Source organism: Carlito syrichta, unplaced genomic scaffold, assembly GCF_000164805.1.
Source record: "Carlito syrichta isolate Samal-C Ts95f unplaced genomic scaffold, Tarsius_syrichta-2.0.1 Scaffold303749, whole genome shotgun sequence".
In the NCBI taxonomy this organism is placed as follows: domain Eukaryota; kingdom Metazoa; phylum Chordata; class Mammalia; order Primates; family Tarsiidae; genus Carlito; species Carlito syrichta.
Window position 1 is genome coordinate 935806 of NW_007247845.1, and position 22246 is coordinate 958051.

General features: G+C 33.5%; 1 protein-coding gene across 1 annotated transcript in view; it reads left to right on the top strand.

The window, feature by feature from the left end:
- HECTD2 (HECT domain E3 ubiquitin protein ligase 2) overlaps window positions 1-22246 on the top strand; it is a 71938-nt gene that overhangs the window by 34798 nt on the left and 14894 nt on the right. Inside the window, exons 5-12 of the mRNA XM_008059176.2 lie at window positions 8164-8228; window positions 10731-10776; window positions 12505-12614; window positions 14048-14196; window positions 14755-14878; window positions 17100-17196; window positions 20235-20342; window positions 21529-21661. Coding sequence (XP_008057367.1) covers window positions 8164-8228; window positions 10731-10776; window positions 12505-12614; window positions 14048-14196; window positions 14755-14878; window positions 17100-17196; window positions 20235-20342; window positions 21529-21661 — 832 coding nt within the window. The remainder of the gene's footprint in view (window positions 1-8163; window positions 8229-10730; window positions 10777-12504; window positions 12615-14047; window positions 14197-14754; window positions 14879-17099; window positions 17197-20234; window positions 20343-21528; window positions 21662-22246) is intronic.

A 22246-nucleotide genomic window follows, 5' to 3' on the forward strand; every position in this document is an offset into this window, starting at 1 on the left:
GATTTATTGCAGAGATGAGGTCTCGCTGCCCAGGCGGGTCTCGAACCCGCGGGCTCAGGCAATCCACTCACCTCAGCCTCCCAAAGGCGCGGGATTACAGGCTGAGCCACCGAGCCCGGCTTCTACTCAATGTTTTTAAGCTGGGTGCAGTCCCACTATGATTCTTCTCTTTAGGGCTGAGGAGGTTGTTAATCATCAAAGCCTATGATGCCATCATAGGAGAAACCCCATAGCCTTGGAATGCACAGTGGATAATGTGCAGGTAGTAAAATCCTGATAGGCACCTCAGAGTGCCAATGATCAGGACTAGACAAGCCTATTCTGCCTCTGTTTGCTGATGTAGTCCAACAGCAGGAGGAAGCCTAGATAGTGAGAAAGGCACCAGTCAAAAACAGCACGGTGGCAAGTGCAGTGGCCTTATAAGGGATCTCAGGAGCCTTTTCTTAAGCCTGAAGATCAGTGTCACTGTCTTCTGTGCTGGAGAGACTTGAGTATTTCACTTTATTGCTGGGGATTTCAGTAACCAGGTTAGTACCAGATGACATCATAACATGCTGGCAAAGCTAGTCGGAGCACATGCCATGCTGCCCATGTGCCAAGAGCTTGTCCATGGTTGATAGCAGTAGTGCCTGAGGCCATGTGGCACAGTCACCTAATTGCCATCCAGCCCACCCCAGCAATGACCAGTTCTCTTTGACTTCTTTTGACTTAGAATGATATTAATGTTTTACATACATTAAAAAATTAAATCTGCAGACATGATGAGAGAGCTCCCTAAAATGGAACACAAAACAGAAAATAATTAAACTTAACTATATTTTGAATGGGTACTATAACAGTATTAAAAAAAAAAAAAACTCAGCCAAGTAGCTTTTATTCATAGTACCTTAACTATATATCTTCAATATAAAGATTTAAAAAAAAAAAAAAAAAAACTAAAACTAAACAAATCTTCAAATGTTGACCATTAGCTCTAGTTTCTACTCAATATATTTTTGTGATTCTTCTCTTCAGGGCTGAGGAGGTTGTTAATCATCAAAGCCTATAATGCCATCATAGGAGAAACCCCATATGATATTAATGTTTTACACACACACACACACACACACACACACACACACACCTGTATCTGTTCATAGTACCTTAACTATATATCTTCAATATAAAGATTTTTCTGTGCCACAGATACAGGGGTGTCAGATTTTGTCAAATGCTTTTTTTACATCTATTAGTATGATCATATGACTTTTTTCTTTGGCCTATTGATGTGATGAATTACATTACTGATTTCAAAAGTTGAACCAGACTTGCATACCTGAAATAAGTCCCATTTGGATATGTTATATAATTTGTTTTATACATTTTTTGTTTCCATTTGCTAATATATATTTTTTTAGTATATTTGAGTTTGTTTAGTAGGTAATCTTTTTTTTTTTAATGCAGGGTACAATTCAGGATTAGGTATACAGTGGCTATCATACAGGTATAGTTTGGGCCTCCCTTTAGTCCCCACTTGGCCTGGTTTGAGATGAGGTACCCTTATTGATGTTATGTGCCCCCCACACCCTGCCGGCAGTATCCCACTACTGCCACTCTCTTTCTTATAGTATTTCCATTTGCTAATATTTTATTGAGGATTTTGCATCTATGTTGATGAGAGATCTGTAATTTTTCTGTCTTATAATATCTTTCTCTGGTTTGGGTATTAGGGTAATGCTGGCCTCACAGAATGACTTAGGGAATATTATCTCTGCTTTTATTTTCTGAAAGAAATTGCACAGAATTTATATCATTTCCTTCTTAAGTGTTTTGTAGAATTTACTGCTAAAGCCATCTAGGCCTGGTGCTCTCTGTTTTAGAAGATTATCAATTATTAATTTTGTTTTTTAATAGATGTGGACCTATTCCAATTATTTATTTCTCCTTGTAAGAATTTTGGTAGACTATGTTTTTCAAGAACACATCTAGGTTATCAAATCTGTGAGCATAGGGTTGTTAGTAATAGTCCTTTATTATTTCTTTAATGTCCATGGGATCAGTGGGATGATGATCCTTCTTTCATTTCTGGTATTAGTAATTAGTGTCTTCTCACTTTCTTTCTTGATTAGTCTGACTAGGGGTTTATCAGTTTTATTGATCTCTTCTAAAAAGTCAGCATTTGGCTTTGTTAATTTCTCTATTAGTTCCCAGTTTTCAATTTCATTGGCTTATGCTCTTATTTTTATTACATCTTTTCTTCTGCTTACGTTGGGTTTAATTTGCTCTTTTGGCTTAGTTTCTTAAGGTGGAAACTTAAATTATTGATTTTTGCATCTTTTCTTTTTTCTAAATGTATTATTTAGGTGCTATTGATTTCCCTGTAAGTACTGCTTTTACTGTATCCCACGCATTTTGATAAATTGTATTTTTTTTCTTTTTACAAAGCCAAACATAGCCTTACCATATGATCCAGCACTTTTGCTACTATTATTTACCCAAATGAATAAAAAACATATTCACCCAAAAACCTAAACACAAATGTTTAGAACAGCTTTATTCAATTGCCAAAAATTAGAGGGAGTCAAATCAGCACTTTAATAGATATAGAGATAAGCAAAATGTGGTATAGCTATATCATAGAAATCATTCACTGAAAAGAAGAAATGAGCTACCAAGCCACAAAAAAGACATGGGGAATCTTAAGTGCATATTGCTAAACTAAAGACACTAGTTTCAAAAAGCTATTAAAAAAGACAATACTGAATTATAAAGAACTAGGTAAAATAAGAATCTGATACATACTGATAATAAATAAATAGACTATTGATAGGGACATAAATATATAAATAGACAAGTGTAGGAGAAAGAAAAGGCCTTTTTAATAGTAGATTGTGAATTAATAAATGTAGAAAGAATGATAAAGTTAAAAATTTAAGATTTGTAACCATCATAGTATTAATTGATTCAGTCGTTATCTTAACCAGTTTATTAAATTACCAAACTGACATCAAGTGCTTCTTGATATGATACATGAGGACATACATCCTGTATGAGTTTTCCTGCCAGAAATGTGTAACCTGAATGTAATCATTAGAAAATAGGAGAAAAACCCCAATTAAGGGATATTCTGCAAAACAAATGACCTGAACTCTTTCCCAAAAAGCTAGCCACGTGTGGTGTCTCATTACTGTAATCCTAGCTACTCCAGAGGCTGAGACAGGAAGAGTGCTTGAGTCCAGGAGTTCAAGGCTGCAGTAAACCATGATCACACCACTGCACTCCAGCCTAGGCAGCAGAGCAAAACCCTGACTCTTAAAAAAACAAAAGAGAGAGAGAGAGAATATACTTGTTCTTAAGAACTACATACTGAAGTATTTAGGGATAGAAAGGCAACATGGATGGAAATTATTCTCAATGGTTAAGAAAATAATAATATATGTAAGTTAGAATGAATAATAATGCAAATGTACAAAATGTTGGCAACTGGAAAATCTGATTGAAGACTATACAAAAGTTCTTTGTACTTTTCTGGCAACATTTCTATAAGTTTGAATTTATGAAAAAATGAAGTTTAAAAAAAAATTGAAACTGGAAAGAAGGGCAGAAAGCAACCTCAATACTGATGCCACACTAAAAGTTGGAGCCTAGACTTTCTCCCAGCACCAAAGTAGTTGAATAAGAGATCTAGGATATGCCAGATGCTAAGATGGTTTGAAGTGTGAACTCCCTTTTCTCCACTGTCCTCACCATCATTTTCCCCTACCTACCAGCTTCTAGAAGAAGGAAAATTAAAAATCCTCATTCTAGGGCTGCAGGATTCCTAGGGAATGTCATAAATTAAATATAATCAAACAAAAAATTGACTATGAATGTAAGTCAGCAAAAATAACAAAAAATAACATAACAAAAATAACATAACTTAGATTTCCTCAGACTTCAGATATTGGGATTATCAACAATGAAACTATCTAAAATAATTAGTCAGATTTGACACCAAATAGAATTTTTAGAATTTAGTAGGTAGATTAAACAGCAGATTAGAGAGAGCTGAAAAAATACCTGGTAAACTGGAAGACAGAGGTAAAGTAGAAATTTCTCAGAACAAACTCATAGGGAAAAGTAGATAAGAAACTGTGGGGGGAAAAGTAAAGACATATAGAGGGTAGAATGAGGAAGTCTAAGATATATTTTATTTGGAGTCTCAAAATTAAAGAATAGAAAGAAAGTATATTTAATACCCGATTATTTCCCATAGCTGATATAAGACATGAATCCACAAATAACACAGGATGTACAGTACACACTAAGCAAGATAAAAGAAATGCAAAAGAACAGAACTGTGGAACATTATAATAATGATACCATATAAGTAATCAAAGAGAAAAGACAGATTATCCACAAAGGAACAGTAATTGACTGTCAGCAGACTTCTCCACAGCAACATAGGAACCAAAAAACCTGAAGTAATATTTTCAAAATACTCAAAGAAAATAGTATAAACATTGATTGACATAACTGGAAACGCTTTCAAGAATGAGGGTTACTTAAAGACATTTATAATAAGCAAAGACTGACTTTACTAAAAGCAGACATATACTTTAAAAAACTTTTAACAGATATACCTTAGAGAGAAGCAAAAATAATTTCAAAAGGAAGAGCTGAGATCTAAGACGAAATGATGAAAAAGAATTTGGTAAGTACAGTTGACCCTGGAACACCAGGGATTTGAACTGTGTGAGTTCACTCATATACAGATTTTATTCTGCCTCGGCCACCCTTGAGACAGCAAGACCAACCCCTCTTCTTCATTTTCCTCCTCTGTCTTCTCAATGTAAAAACAGTGAGAATGAAAACCTTTCTGATGATCTATTTCCACTAAATGAATGCAAAATACATTTTCTCTTTCTTATGATTTTCTTAACATTGTCTTTTCACTAGCCTACTTTATTGTATAAATACAGCACATAGTATATGTAACATACAAAATACATGTTCATTGGCTATGTTATTGGCAAAGCTCCTTATCAACAGTAGGCTATTAGTAGCTAAGTTTTGGATGAATCAAAAATTATATATAGAGTTGTTTTTGTTTGTTTGTTTTTTTTACTGCATGGAGTATTGGCACCCTTAGCCTCCATGTTGATCAAGGGTCAGCTGTATTTACATGTTAATCTAAACAATGTCTACATAAAATTGATGTCTAATGTGTGTGATTAAAAAGAAAAAAAAAACAAAAGACTAGAGAATAGCAACATGTAAGTAAGGGAAGCTTATTGGTGTTAAAAGTGTTCTAAGATGCTCTGGAGAAAGATTAGTATATTAACTTTAGACTTCTTACTATGGATAGTAAAAACGTAAAAGTAACCTAAAATAAGTCAAAAAGAGCAAATAACTTTCTTAACTAGAGAATAGGGGAGTGGGAAAAATAAGCATAAGAGATGAGTTAAATAGAAAACAAAAAGTAGGTTTGCAGAAAGTTCAAATATATTAAATATTACAACAAATATAAATGCATTAAAATTACTGGTTAAAAGATAGAGACTGACATTTGGATTTTTAAAAATTTTACTCCAAGCTAATCACAAGAGACATCTAAAACAAATATGGAAAGGTTGAGAGTAGGGGCAGAGAAGATCCATCAGGCCTTTTTAACCAAAAGGAGGTTGAAATAGTTGTTACTAACTTCAGGCAATTAGTCTTTAGGAAAGTAAATATTGTAAGTGATCAGATGATGGAGAAATCACTGGAGTTGGGACTGTTATATGGAAGATGGTGATTTTTATTTCCATCTTGGAAGAATAGAACGTAAGCATGCAGAGTCAAGCAGTCATTTAGCAAGTATGTTTTGAGTGTCTTGGAGTTAGGAATATAGAGTTTAAAAAATGCATAGAATACAAAGCCCTGAGGAGCTTTTATTCTAATTTCTCATGGGTACAGGGAGCAGATAGATAATAAATGTGAAAACAAATAGGAAGAAAGATAATTTCAGGTATAATAAATGCTTTGAGAAGAATAGAGTAACATGATAAAGAATGATTGGGGTTTGCTTTAGGTAAGATACTCAGGGAAGGCCTCTGTAAGGTGATGTTTGAGATTTTAATGATGAAAAGGACTCAAACCATGCAAAGATCTGTGAGAACAGCATAGTAACAGAAGTTGCAGCTAATACAAGGCCCTGAGAAGGGAACACAATTGGCAAATTCAGAAATATGATGTGTAAGAAAGGAGGGGACTAAGTTGGAGATGGTGGTTAAGGATCAGAGTGTATATGATCATGTGAGTTTGAATTTTATTGTAATCGTAATGGAAAGTCATTGAGGATTTTAAGTAGGGATGATTTATGGTATAGAAAAATCTGTAGATGCTTAGCAGAAGATGGTCTGTAGTATGTTAAGACAAAGGAGTGAGGAAGGCATTGCAGTAGTCTAAGCAAAAGTTGCAATTTAGACTAGCAATTTTGGCAGTGGAAATAATGGGAAATGTTCAGACTCTGATATGTTATGGAGTAGAGCTAACAACACTCCTGATACATTGGATATGACACTTGAAGGAAAAAAAGACAGGAAACTGAGTAGACAGTGTTGCCATTTACTTGGATAAGACTCAGGCATTAGCAAAGAAGAGAAAAAAGTATTTCAAGAAGAGAGTAATCAACCTTGTAGAATGTTGCTGAGAGATTTAGTAGGATTGGACAGAGAATTGACCATTGTCTTTGATAAACTATAGATAATTGAATTTCATAACAGCTATTTCAGTGGACTTGTGAGCACAAAGTCCATTTGGATGGGATGAAAGACAAGGAGAAGAGAGAAGGTAGAGATAGTGAGTAGAGGCAATTCTTGAGAAGGCTGTGAAGAGAAACAGAAATGAAGAGCACATGGTCCAAATGAGAAGTTTCTTAGCAAAGGTACTATATTAGTCTGAATCCTGGCAGGAAACAGACAACACACTCAATTTGGTAGGTTAGATAATTTACAAAGTTGTTAGCAGGGTAAGGGAGATGTAAGGAACAGAACAATGCCCCAGGGGAGAATCCAGAGATGAACTGTGGGAAGATGACTGCTTTACAGGAAACAGGACTTTAACTTGAGGTACACAGCCAGCCCATGGTGACCCTGCAGGTGGGGAGCTGAGCTGAGGGAACAAATGTTACTCTCTTTTATTTTCTGCTAGTGCTCCTTCTTGACGGAACCCCATCAGAAGGCAAAAGAGTATGGTTGATGTAGTCCTTAGGAGTCAGCCTCCAGGAACATAGAGCATATATAAGACATGAGAGCTATACTGAATAAGTGTTGACAGACATGTCTTGGAAGTCTTGGCTGTGGTTTTAAACATCTATAATAAATGCTTGTTTTCTCGGTATTTGCCTCTTTTATATAAAAACAATATAAAAACACAGCACAGAAATTTTACTGATTATTAGAAGTTCCCAGCTAATGAAGCGTTTATGCTATTGCTTATTATAAACTAAAGTACTATCTAGATGTATTTCATTTTCATCTATTCTTATTTGAGATATTGGTAGAAGATAAGTGGTTTTAGTATTTGAATTATTAAACCATAAAGTAATGTTATATTGGTAAACATGCTACTCTTGGATTTGTACTTATGATTTTCTCCTGTCAAGTCAAGGAAAGTGTTTTTCAGTTATATATAAAAATGTTAGGCTGAGCACGGTGGCTCAAGCCTTTAATCCCTTTGGGAGGCTGAGGTGAGAGGACTGCCTGAGCCCACGGGTTCGAGAGCAACCTGGGCAACTTGGTGAGACCTCATCTCTACGATAAATCAAAAATTAGCCGGGCATGGTGGCATATCCCTGTAGTTCCAGCAACTTGGAAGACTGAAGTGGAAGGATCGCCTGAGCCCAGCAGGTCTAGGCTGCGGTGGCCAGGAGCATACCACTGCACTCCAACCTGGACAACAGAGTGAGACTTCAACTCAAAAAAAAAAAAAGAAAATGCTGATCATCAGAAGACCACACAAGCAAACACCAGGGACATTCTCATTGTACTCTTATGTCATTTGTGCTTCCAAATATTCTCCATGCAGAATCTAACCTACCATCAGTATCAGTCCTTAGTTATCAAGTCCGACTTTAACTGTTGAAACAGATCTGTAAACTTAATGAACATATAAGAGTCACAAGCAGTTAGTCCTAATTGTCTTATTTTCTTTTGCTTATAGCCTCAAGATATTCAGAAGACAGTATTAAAGGGAATCATTAACAGCCTATTACGAGAATGGAAAGGGTAATTATAATCAATGTTTGCACCATTTCACTTATCAGTATAGATGTTTAGCTTACACATCGAATTATCTTGCATATGCATATATATGTGTTTTACTCGCAGAAAAGATTTTTGTTGATTTATAATAGTAACATAGATCAGAAAGGAATTATAAACCATTTACAACAAAACTGTTTAACCTGAGATTTGTGACTTCTCAGTAGGATTCATAGATAGGCATCAGAAGGCCTGTGAATCCTTTACAATTTTATGTAAATTTTTTTGTGAACAGATATATGTGTTTATAAAAATTGGTTGAGCGCTTATTTCAGTAACCTAAGTGAAATAATAAGCGTTAAATTTAACCTTGGACTTCCTAGTAGCCAGAGCAAAATTTCTTATTTCTAATATAAGGAAACCTAAGTCTAGCTACTAAATTTTTTTTCCCTCAGACCTAATTATTAAATTCTTATATAAGGAATAATAGGCAGTTTAATTGATAATGTTTTGAACTATGAATATGAATAACACAAAAATATACTTTTAAAAATACATAGTATTAAATTTATATTAAATAGTATATTATTTAAATAATAGCTTCTATCAGAGCCAAAGGATCATGCCATTAAATTATAATTCAAATGTTTATATTTATACTAAGCTCAGTTTAAAAATAAGACCCAAGTAGAATTTTTAAATGCAATGTTATGTGTACCCTATATATTTTCATGATTTTAATTGTTCTGATTTTTCAAAGAAATTCTGCTTATTGTAGGAAATATAGAAAATGCAGAGAAGTGTAAAGAAGAATATAGCAATGTTAACACTTTGCATTTTTTCTAGTCAACTTTTAAAAACAATTAAAATACTGTATAGTTTCATGTGATTTTTTTAACTTAACAGTATTTTTTCTAGTTTATCATCCTAGTAATTAGTTTGCATTTTCCTTCTTAAACCACATTTTTAATGTCTGACTAATAACCTACAATAGGAACGTATTGTCATTTTACCTAACCATTCTCCAAAAATGGCTGTTTATGTAAATAATTCCACAGTAAACATTTTACACCCAAATTTTTTTCTGAGTGTTTATGTGTAAAGTTTTACTAGAAGCAGAATTACTGCATCAGAGTGTAAGCATTTTAAGATATTTTTTACATTCTGTGTGGTCATTTTCCAAAACAGTCATGACAGCATCCACTTCTAACAGCAGAGGGCCTGAGACCTCAGTGTTATGTTATGGGGAAACTTAACCTAATTTGAAAAATGGATCTCATTTTTATGTGCTTTTCCTTACTTTTACTTTTTCCTTAACTTATTAGTGATTTATATTTCTTCTTTTATAAATTATCCACATACTTCTCACCATTTTTCATTGCAGATTTGCCTGTTTTTCTATCTGGGACTCTTGCTTGTTATCAGAAAACTGACCTTTTTTATTGTATTACTTTCCTGTATCTCTTCCTCATAGTTCATGTGGGCATAAATGACCCTGCCAAGATTACAAAGTTTTAGGTAGGATGGAAAGGACTTGGAGGCAAAGGTGACAGATACAAATAGACCTTGAGTGGGCAAGAAAGAAACACTCAGCAGCCTTGGGAATAGAAAAAGCCTTAATGTCTGTGTTTTGTTTTGTTTTTCAGTCCAAGTCTAGTCAAGAATCATGAATTATATCTGGTTGTCATATAGGTGAACCATTTTTAGTTCCGGAAGTTAACTTCTTGGTGTCTGTGAGAATGTATCAAACAGATCTTGAGCAAGCAAAGAATACACATTAGCTTTGGGAATAACAAAAGGTCTCAGTCAAATCTGATAACGTGAAAATCCGTATTAACATGGAAAAAAATTACTTTTCAGAACTTTCCAAAATACGGTCCTTTTTATTAGAAACATTGGATGGATTTAAATTAAAGTATGACTTGATTTGAGGCATTTCTATATCTATCACTTTAGGAATGGACCTATAAACATGCATTTTTTTCATATTTTTATATTTTATTTTAAAGATGTGGGGTACAATTCAAGATTAAGTATACAAGTGGTCATCATACAGGTAAAGTTTGGGCCTCCCTTTGGTCCCCACTTTGCCTGGTTTGAGATCAGGTACCTTTATCGATGTTGCGCCCTCCCCACCACATACATATTTTCTTCTTTAATGTGTAAATATTTTTAAGTAAAGATTTTGCCTTATTAAAACAAAAACATAATAAGTATTCTAAGATTATTGGTTATTTATTACACTCTTAACTGTTTCCAGAGTTGGTCATGATATTCACTTCACAAATGTTATAGCTTAGTTTACTCAGTCTTTAGGTATCCTCAGAAGCAGCTTAGGATAGGCTCAGAAAAACCTGTATTCCCAGCAGATTATGGGCATGTTGCTGTCTCAGTAGTAGTACATATTAATTTAAGTCTAGTTTTTAACTTTTCTCAATTCTCAAAGAAATATTTATTGGTCTTTTTTATTAGATGCTATGAGATTAAACATTCATCTGTAATCAGTTGTGCTTATTTCTTTTTCAGTCCACGAACAAAAGATGATCTTAGAGCATATTTTATACTTTTACAGGTAAGAAGGCCAGAACTTAGTTGAGATTGGCTAATTCAGTTCATCTCTACAAAATGAGATCAAATATCAAGTATCATTTTAGGCAACATTATTGGTACTTTTTAGAATGATCGTTACTTATAATCAGAGGATTAAAGCCACAAAAAATAAATAGTCAGAAGCTGGATTATATGTGGGATTAAAATTTTCATTCTTGTCTACCTGCCACAGTGTTCAGAAACAAACAGATGGAACCTCCTCCACTCAAACCTCCTTTCTTGTAATTAGTTTTAATTGGCTCCAGGGCTTCCTTTTATTTCCCCAGCTAGTAGGTTTCTCACTTTTCTATGTATTTTTCAATACATTTAAGCAGAATTCTTATGGAAAAATAAAAGTTATTGTATTATTTGCTATAAAGCAAAATGATGAACATTTTCCTCTTGAGAGAGACAGATTCATAGATATAAAAATAAGGTTCAGACAAATTAAACACAATTTTTACTTTTTATTATTTTTTGAGGAAGAAATATGTTATTACCATAGCTAGCATGTTTGCATTATTCCTTGCAATTTATGAAAGTTTTCCATCTATATTATTATCTCACTTAAAGGTAAGAAAAATTATATTAAAAAGATATAGTAGTTAGTTCAATATTATGATATAATATCAATATTATGTCCAATAAAGGGAAATATGCAGGGTAGGGATACAGAAAGGGTAGAGGGGATAGGAAAAAAGAAAAAGTGAAAAGGTGGGAGGTGACCAAAGGGAGATGGGAGTTAAGAAATGTGAGGAGAAAATAGACAAGTAAGAGAAGACCCAAAACTACAAAAACAAGCAGGAGAAAATATATGGAGGGATAGTAACAGCTAGAAAACTTATATGGTGCTCAGGTTTTTAGGTGAGCGTATTAGTCAGCAGGAGGCTCTGCTCACATCTTGTTCTTCTAAGAGCCATCACCAGGTGAAGTTGTCAACTGGGGTTGCTCCCTAATTTTGAATTGCCCTGCCAATACACCACTTTTGAAAAACAGAGGGTGCTCTCTTATTTTTCACAATTTCAGTTTATTTTTCAATGACATTTACTTTTTCCATGACGTGCTAAAATGTACATTGTGCAAGTTTTAGATTTTGGAGGTTTTGGTTGGTTTACAGGCACTCCCTCAGTATCCCTTTATCATTTAAAAGTTGTCAGAACTATCATGTGGTTTTCCTCTTGTTCTTTGTGAGATGTTAGACTAACTCATTTTACAATGGTAAATGTTTCACAACCATCTTTTATTTTATTTTTCTGGCATTCCTTTTACTTTTAATCAAGGAAAACCTGGGCTTTTTGTTTAATTGGATGATAATGAGTAGCACCATTTATGAAGGCACTTTATATGATGGTGATTTATATAACTTTTTAAAATACTCAAAACAACTCTTAAGATAGATAGTATCATTCCCATTTTATAGATGAGGACATTGAAAATCAAAGTTTAAGGAACACGCCTAAGGGCACAGAGCTAGTAAGCAGTAGAAGTAGCCCTCAGGCCCAGATCTGTCTTTACTCCAAAAGCTCATGCTCTTTCCCCTGTATCATGGCATAAATAAAAGTTTCTGTTAATTAAATGACAAAAGGATTATTGTTTTAAAATATTTTATAACCTCAACTTTAGTTTACTGAATTTACCACTTGACTTGTAGTGTCTTTCCCTGTACATGTTAACAACATTTTAACCCAGTTATCTTTAATATCTTTTTCAGAATCCTCAGTTTAATAACACATCTACGTATGTCATCTATGCTCACTTGCTGCGACAAATAGCTACCTTAGTGGAAGCTGACCATCATTTCCTAGTTCACTGGTTTAAAAAGTAAATCTTTCTATGATGTTAAGAACGCCTGTAATCTCACAGTTTTAAGTCTGATATTAGTAATTTTAAAATAAAATATATTTAACTTTTTCAGGTCTTTAGAAATGATGCTTATAATTCATAATACTCCAAAGGCCAATTATAAAGCCATACTTTAGTACTACATAAAGGATCACTTAAAATCTGTTTTTAATGTAAATGACCATTTTGTTCATACAGGCTGTTGAGAATTTCTATCTACTGCTTTCACTTTTTATACAGCACATTCCTATCACTATTTTTTCATATATCTCGAAGATAGTGACTGGATTAACTGAGACGTTACTATTTTAATGCATGTCTTTTTATTTTCTGCTGTAAATCACTAAATCTTACCATTGTTTACATGGTACTTTCTCCTTACCTAAAAACATCCTTGTAAAATATAGGTTAGCCATCAAATATCATTTTGTAAAAGCATAATACTGTTTTTCACAGAACTATACTCATATGAATCATGACTTTGCTCCATGATTCATAAAAGTTAAAAAGGCAAAATATTTCCAAAATAAATGTTAAGTACAGTTTATTCTCATTCACAGTAGTTATATGCTATAAGTTGCCACAAACACCAAATTCGTGAAAACTGAACCATTGCTTCTGGAGGAAATACAGGGTCAGGTTCCTGTGAACCCCTGATCACATTTCTGTCAACCGGTCAATATATAACCGGGCTTTATGACACATTTTATTTAATACTAATTGTTGATTCATTGACATTGAACTCATGGCCAGCAACACTATAATTCATGCCTAAGCAAAGCTTCACTAGCAAACATATTTTCTCTGTAAAGCACATCACAGCCTTCTTAGGAACACCAGACAGCACATATGCACTACACTTGAGGGCCATTTTGAAATAGCAAAATCAACAAAACACAAAAATATAAAAAACATGAAAATAAGTGGACCGCATAAAGGATACTCGTTCACAGTAAGAGAATTAAAACAAGGGAGAGCGTCCCCTTTTTCGACCTCAGCTGGGAATGTGCGTGTCAGGAGACTCAAATTTTTCACCAATCTTTGCATGTCCGCAAATGACCATGAAAGCACAAGTATTGATTTGGGGGTTACAGTTAAATTTAGCAAATAGGCCAGCCTGCAGATACAGAACCTGTGGATAATGAAGATTGACTGAATACTGAAACCTTAAAAATGAAATGCTCAGTACTAACTTTATAGAAATTTGAGTGCTTATTTCTCATTTATTAAGATACAGTATTCAAGGTAAGATTTTGTATCTTTTCAAATGTTTAGCAATTTAAGAAATAGAATTTGGGGAGAATATATTGTCTAAACACGTACATGTTTATTATATAGTTTGTTATCTAACAAATGTCTTCCCAAATAGAAAATGTGAATTTTGATCAAAATTATTTCAAAATCTTTACCAGATTGTCCCAGAAGAGGTTTAAACAATTGGTAGAGAGATTGCTGCAATTTATTTCTTTACGCCTGTTTCCTGCAAAGCCTGAAGAATTTCCACCTATAGCAAAGTGTTCCTGGTGGATTCCATCAGCCTCTAAAGTGTTGGCTTTACTTAGTAGGTTTTTATTATTCTATCATTTTTTAAATTTTCTTGTGTTAAATATTAGGGAAGTTTTGTAAGGATCTCAAAGTACCATAGAGGCATTCTTAAGTTTTAAACCATTCCTTTGAAGAAAAGAGCTGTAATTTATTTTCTATTTTAATAATGGATTTCAATTTGTACCTTTTACTGGGCAGTATTCAGTATTATGACTATTAAGTGCATGTGAGCTGCTAGGTAGTGATTCCTGAGAAATTAGGAACTTCCTTTAATTACTGAGAAGCCCTAGGGGAGAACAGTTAGATGGGGAAATACATCAATAGATGACCATCTGCGGAACCTCTTAATACTGTTACCAATTCTTGCTCCATGTTTTTTCAAAGCAAGAGATTGTTGACTGCCTTTTGACTACAGCTTTAAATTTACCCTTTTCATTTGAAGCTACAGTTATTTAAAATAGAAGTTTCTAGGTCAAGCCTATCTGGAAGATATTAAAATTATGTTTTATTTACTTATTAGAATGAATCATGTGCATGTTGGAAAAGATCATTACGTTAGAATTTATCTTTACAGATACTGCAAACAATTTGGTCCAACCTCCCCTTATTCCTTATACTGATTTCTATAATTCTACATTGGATCACATTGATCTCATGGAAGAATATCATACTTGGCAAAGCTTTGGAAACTCTCACAGGTATGATCAAAAGCTCATTTGATTATTCACCCAAATGAAATAATTTTCAAAAGAATTGTTGGATTTTAAGTTTGCATAAAGTATACGCATAACTTTACATATAAACTTACATAGTCTAGAAATCCAGCCTTGAAATATTATATATTATATATATAACAAATAAATATTATGTTTGTTAAAGCATTTTTTTCTGCTACATTTCAAGTTTATACACATGTTGATTTGGTTTTGATTTGGTTAATGACATCTTTTCAAGAAGGAAGTATGCATTTTCTTATGTTTTATAATTCTGTGTGCAATCATCCAGTACAGGGGGCAACAAACGTTTTCTGTAAAGGACTAGATGGTAAATATTTTCAGCTCTGTGAGCTATACAAAAGCTGCCTTAGAATGTAAATGAATAGGTGTGTCTGTATTCCAAGAACTTCATTTATAAAAGCAAACAGTAGGTCATATTTGTCCCAGATCCATAGTTTGCCGTTGCCTAATCTAACACACACACATACATTCACTGTTTTTCTTCTTTATTCTGTAGGAAAAGTGGTTGTTCATAACATACAGTATTTTTAAAAGTAGATGTTACAGAGAAAGAGCTACACCATAGATTATCACAGTGATTAATCCATTCTCAAAACAACTGACAAAAATTCTTTTTACACTGCACCTTATATCCACACCTCTAGTTTGGGTAAAACTAGCAAGACTATCCCAAACATAATTTAGTTCCAGAATAAATTTATTAGAAATTTATTACTAGACCACAAGATGTTCAGGAGATTGCATTTGTCCTGAAGAACATCGAGTAAATTTTAAGTAACTTAAAGCCTCAGATTAGTTCATAAATTGCTTAAACGTTCCAGAGACCCTGTCTATCAGCATGGTGTAAACCACAAAATGGCCTTTTGGACATCTCAGAACTGAACAAGAATTTTAAGTTCTGGGGACCCGCGTTGGTTTGGTGGATATATCCTTGGCAAAGTTTATTTTACAAAAATACTTTTTTCCTCCCATTTTAATATAATTATACTGTTGTAGATATACCCACGGAATAACAAGAATTATTGTGCATGTCTAAGTCACAACATCTTTTAATGTAGAGCTTCCTCTAACCACCGTGCCATAGTACGGGTGTACCTAGAATGAGTTACATCAAAATTTTAGTCCTAGGATCCCTTCAGCCTTTGGGCAGCCAACCTGAACCTAGAGAGGGATATGGAGCCCTAGGGAAAGTCACCTCTGGCTATGAGCAGTTTATCTCAGTGTGTCATATGGACAGTATCATTCTTCTTGTGCCACAACAAGGGAAACTCTGTCTTAAAGTATATAATAAAACATATACATCTTACTAAGTTCATTGCGTTTTCGTTTTTATTTCCACATTTTTAGTTAGCATTAGTAATTCAAAATTATTATATGCTAATAACTGAAAAACTCCTGTTTATTAGTAAGTTTGTCCCGTGGTGGAAGTCATCTTATTTTCAGCCTACACAAGGACTATGTCCTTTTTCCTCATAATGCCATCATTGGAGCCAGTGGTCACAGATACACCACTTGACTATGTTTAGATGGATCCCAACTGTAACTGATGGATGCATTGTGGTCCTTCTGATGGCGTCTAACTCCTGAAGTGTTATTAATGCCATATTCATTCTTTCTAAATGCATTTATTTCTGTGTCATTTGTGACTTTTGTGCGTAGCATAGAATGCTCTGTCTGACCCAGGAGAGGTTATTTTTATAATCTTTGATTATAATGTGTCTTGACAAATAGATACCATTTTATATTACTACACCATTAAATACAGTACTAACAGCAGCATCCTTTTTTCTTTTATTGGTCTTAAATTTGTAACTTATTACATACTGTAGTTATTGCTAGATTTCTTCATTTCTAAAGCTCACACATCAGAAATAACCATATAATAATGGATTCTTATATTACGTAGAGCATATGACTTTTCTGCCCTAATACTTTATCACCAACACTTGTGCCTCCTGGTTCAGGTATTGGCCATAATTTTTCACAGGTGATGATGATATACATTGAAATTATTTGTATTAATGTTGTAAGTGATTAGCATACATTTCAGAATATTAGATGTAAATGGTACAATATACAAAAATAATGTTTTCTATTGCTAGAAAGGGTACCTTAGATTCCCTTAGTATAATTTTGCTAAAAATACACCATTTTGCTTTTTCTGTTTTCACTTGTTGAGCAGGTTTTCCTTCTGTCAGTACCCATTCGTTATTTCTATAGCTGCAAAAAAAATCATTATTCAAAGAGACTCAGAACAACAGATGATAAGCATCGCAAGGGTAAGCCAGCTATAAAAACATATTTATGCATATTTATCAGATGTCTATAATCAATATAGTAAATAACTTAATAAATCATTCAAATGTCTTGTGAATTGTTCTAGCATAATCAGGAAATGTTAAAAGTAAAATCTGTATTATACTTCCCCAGAAAGTATTCAATTCTGTTCCAAATACAGGAGACAAGATACTCCTCATTTCTTCTAATCAACTTCTCATTATTTTACAAATATAGCAGGAAGAATAAATGCTTCTCACAGATCCAAATTGCTGGGAGCTTGTGGGATCTCATATTGTAGATGCCACGCCCCCAACGCCACATAACCAACAGAGCATGAGTGAGAACTTTAGTGAGGCAGACAGTGTCCTTGGGCAAACCGCTCAAGCCACTGGAACGTTTTTAGATTTTATGAAAATCAGATCAAAACAACCAGAAAATTCAAAGATGTAACAAAAAAGTATATATCTTGGAGAACTGAGAAGTATGCCCAAAGAAGGTGAAAGATGTTTCTATTGGTTGTTAGGAAACCAAAATGCATGGAAGCCCATAGAAGCTGGAATGGCAACCAGGCCAACTTGAGGCAAATTATAGAACAGAGTGAGTTTTGTCTCTGGGCTTGCCCCTGCTACTCCCTGCCACCTGTGTTTCGGCACAGCACAGTAGAGTTATAAACTTTATCTAACAGACGTCAGATCTGGTGAGCTTTTTTTTTACAAGAGCTCTAAAATATTCATTTAAATGCTCATGTCTGTCAAGCATCTGCTTGTGTGACATGATTGCTCACAACTTTAAAGAAGGAAGCTTGGCTGTGGTCTTCTTAAAATAAAGACAGAACCATGGAGTACAAAGAAATGATTTTAATGTCTTGTTCAAGAATATAAAAAGTATCCTAAAGCATAAGTTGTAATACTTTAAAATACTATGAAAAGAACTGTTTATTCTTCCGTAATTCAGTTCCCAGAAGGTGAGTATTTCTTTCTGTCACAGAGAAGGACAAAAGATTTGAGTAACTGGTGACAACCCAAAGTCATCTTATACTGAGTGTGGGAATATTAGAAGAAATTGTATTGCCTATGCCTACCAAGGGAATTCCAAAGCCACACTACCCCCCGAAGAGTGAGTTTAAACAGGTATATTTAGCACCAGAATTGTTACTTGATCTTGGGTAGATATTGGCTCAAAGATTAGTCTATACAGCTAGTCATTTTTAATTAGTTATACTTGTACAATATCATGTGCCTTTTTAGTACATTTTCACCTTGGACTTTGATTTTTTTATATTTTTGAGAAAAACTCTAAGCACTTTTGTACACAGCATAGAATGAGCTAGTTTAGATTAAACTAGAAAAAACAGAGCTGTGTTTTCTGTCACTCATACTTAAGATATCAAATATCTTCTTTTTGTGGAATTTTCCTTCTACTTAAAAGAAGAAGGGCAGCTGTAGACTCTGTCATAGGTTAAATCTTCCACAGAACATGGAAACAAGTGAGTAAAGATTGAAGAGTCAAGTGGCATTATCAGCTTTTATGGGTGTTTCCCAACATTTTAACTTGTAAATTGCCATATCACTTGGAATTAATGACTGGTGACCATTATGACACAAGGACAGTCTTATAGGCAGTCAATGTAAGCAAGGGCTTATGTGGTAAAATCTAAATTGCAAAAGAGAATTCTTATCCTAAACATAATTTCCTCAATCAGACGTCTAGAATTCTTTCATTTGAAGCATTTTCTAGTAGAGATTAATTCCTGATAGGAGGAGTAGCCACTAAACTTGTCTGCCATTAGCATCCTAGTATAAATTTGTTTGTTAAGATATTTCCAGTGTGACAGCTCTCCAGAAGATAGACTGAGAACAGAAGTTAGGAAAAAATAAGAAAAAAGGTTCATAACACAGGATGCTCTCCTAGGGATATAGAGTCCTTTGGTAAGAGAGGACACAGAGAAGCAAAAGGCTGTTAATAGCCTTTAACACTGGTTATTGGAAAAATGGAGAAAGAATGAGAGAGTTTTACTGCAGTAATCTACAAAATCATACGTAGTTTTCAATTATATACATTTGTGATATCAAAATTTTATCTATTAAAACAAATTGCTGCACATATTTTAAATGTCTGAAATGTTTATCTTTGATCTACCCAATAGTTTTCATTGCTACCAAAAAATGAGGTAGTCTGATAAAGATTATTTAGATAAATAGCTGTATAAGCATATAGTTTTTATATGATAAATGACATATATTCCGTATAGATATTTTTAAATATGTTCTTTTTTACATGCTTGGTGCTTATATTTTGAAAAACCATGAAAAATATATTTTTAAAATCACCCATATCTCCATCACCCAAGCATAACTATTTTTTAAATTTTAGTATATTTTCATATATTTTTTATACTATCTTTTAAAGACAACAGAGTTGAAACAGTATCATACACACAATTTTGTTCTCTACTTTCTTCAGTTATACTTTCCTTGTACTATTTATATAGTTTTTTAAACCATTGATTTTTAGAGGATATATTATATCTCATTAGTTAGATATGTACTTAGGGTATTTCTAAAGTTTTGTTTTCATAAATAATGCTGTGATGCACATTTTACTATATAAAATGTTTTCTGTTAGAATTATTAGGATAAAGGGTATTCATATCGTTAAGGTCTTTGATGCATGTTGACAAATTATTTTCTAAAAGTAGACTAATTGTACTTTTAGAAAAAATTCAGTAAGAAAGCTTAAGCCCAGGCTTATCACTATTTATTATTTTAAGAAGACCTTGTTTTAAATGTTCCCGTTTTATGTTTGTATTTATGAAATAGAAAACTTTGCTATTTGACAGACATACATATGAAAACTGTAATGCAACATTCATTACTATGGAAGGTGAATTATTTGGTTCATATAATTGATCATATGAAATTGTTTATATGGGAAACAGCATAGACAAAATTAAGTGATTTTCATTAAAATATTAAGTGTTTTAAATGAAATTATAGTTTAAGTAAAAGTGACAATGTTTACTTTCTTATTTAATTAGCAAAGTCTGGTGGATAAAGTATCTCGAAGACAGAGACCTGATATGAATATGTTATTTCTAAATATGAAAGTGAGGCGGACACATCTGGTTAGCGATTCACTTGACGAGGTATAATTTATTCCAAAATGGTATTAACTGATTATAAGTATATTCTACAATATGATTTATGACAAAAAAATCTTAGCAAGCTTTTTAAAATTTCTGTATGCCAGTATGTGTTTCCTTAAATTTTGATACCATCATTAAAATCAGTTTTGTATTCATAACTAAGTCATATTAATTTTCGTATGCTTATTAATGGTTTGTTGTTAATTCCCCAGAAAAGGATTTGATGTAGAACCCTTAACTGAGTAATCCGTGTTTCTTATTATGTAACCTGGATTCTAGAAACACCTTTGCTACTGGTTAGTATGTGACTAGTTGGTGTACGACAACTCACACGGGTTACTTATCCATAAAATTAGAGGTCTGACCTATAGGGTAGATTGGGCCTATTCAGGCTTAAACATACTTTCATAGCATGTTGATGTGTTAGAGAGTTTTCTACATGTACAGTGCTTCAGCCAGATCTTTATATGGCTTGTCTGCCATTAGCATCCTAATATAAATTTGTTTGCTAGATATTTCCAGTGTGACAGCTCCCCAGAAGATAGACTGAGAACAGTGCTTCAGCCAGATCTTTATATGGCTTGTCTGCCATTAGCATCCTAGTTAAATTTGTTTGTTGGCTATACAGTGCTTCAGCTGTTATTCTAAATATTAGAAGATGATGGTTGATTAAGCTATTTTTCTGTTTTGTTTTTTGACACAAAGTCTTGCTTTGTTACCCAGGCTGGAGTACAGTGGCCTAATCTTAGCTCATGGCAACCTCAGACTCCTGGCCTCAGGAGATCCTCCTGTCTCAGCCTCCCCACGACCTGGGATTATAGGCATAAGCAACCATACATAGCCCCAGCTATGTGGTTATTTTGAAGTTCAGCATTGAAGCAGAGTTAAGGGAAACAATGAATTATTGTATAATTTAGTCTGCTAAATTAAACTTTTAGAGGCAAATAGGTATCAGGAGGCAGTCACCTTGAGCAAGGTAACTGACCTTCTAATTTCTTCTGTTCCCATTAGCAAAACAGTAAACACTTAGCTCATACAGTGTCTGGCAAATTTATTAGATAGATGGATGAGTTTTGTGACTTTGTAAATAAGATAAAGACTGCCTAACATTTTTTCAGAATTAAAAAAAGCTAATTCCCTTTTCACTGTTCTTTGTTCATCTCTACTATATAATGTTGTCAAATAGTTAACCAGGAAAAGAGCAGACTTGAAAAAGAAGTTGAAAGTTACATTTGTAGGAGAAGCTGGTTTGGATATGGGCGGCTTGACTAAAGAATGGTTCCTTCTTCTAATTCGCCAAATTTTTCATCCAGATTATGGTGAGTAATCTAATTCTTGTAAACAGCATTTCTTCATAATTGCTATAGTCAAGTAGTCACCTTTATTTTTAACCTATTCTATGGTTTTATAGACTTTCTGTCAGCCATAATGCTGAATAATTGTTTAAGGATTATTATTTATATTTAAAAACTTCTTTGACTAAATTGATGCTCAATATGTTAATTATCTTACTGGAAATCCTACACAAAATATATCAAGACTAAAAATATACAGTTCTGAGTAAACATCGAAATCTTTTTTATTTTTTAAGTGTTAAAACAAAGTTTATTAGCAAGAAGAAGAGAGGGAAAGGGGGAGACTCATGCCAGAAAGACCTGACATGGACGAGTCTTTCAAAAAAAAAAAGACCCATCCAAATCTTGTTTAAAAATCAAAATTATAGTTTGCTCTATACTAGCATTTGAAGCTTCTTTCATTAAAAAAACAAGCTATTTTAATAAATAAGAATTCATGGATTGATTTTTAAGAAAAAATAAGCCTTTGAAATTTTAAAAAAATATTATTTTAGTTAAGAGAAACCACCTATATAATCCTTAGTATCTGTTAAATCTATTTTCCCCCAA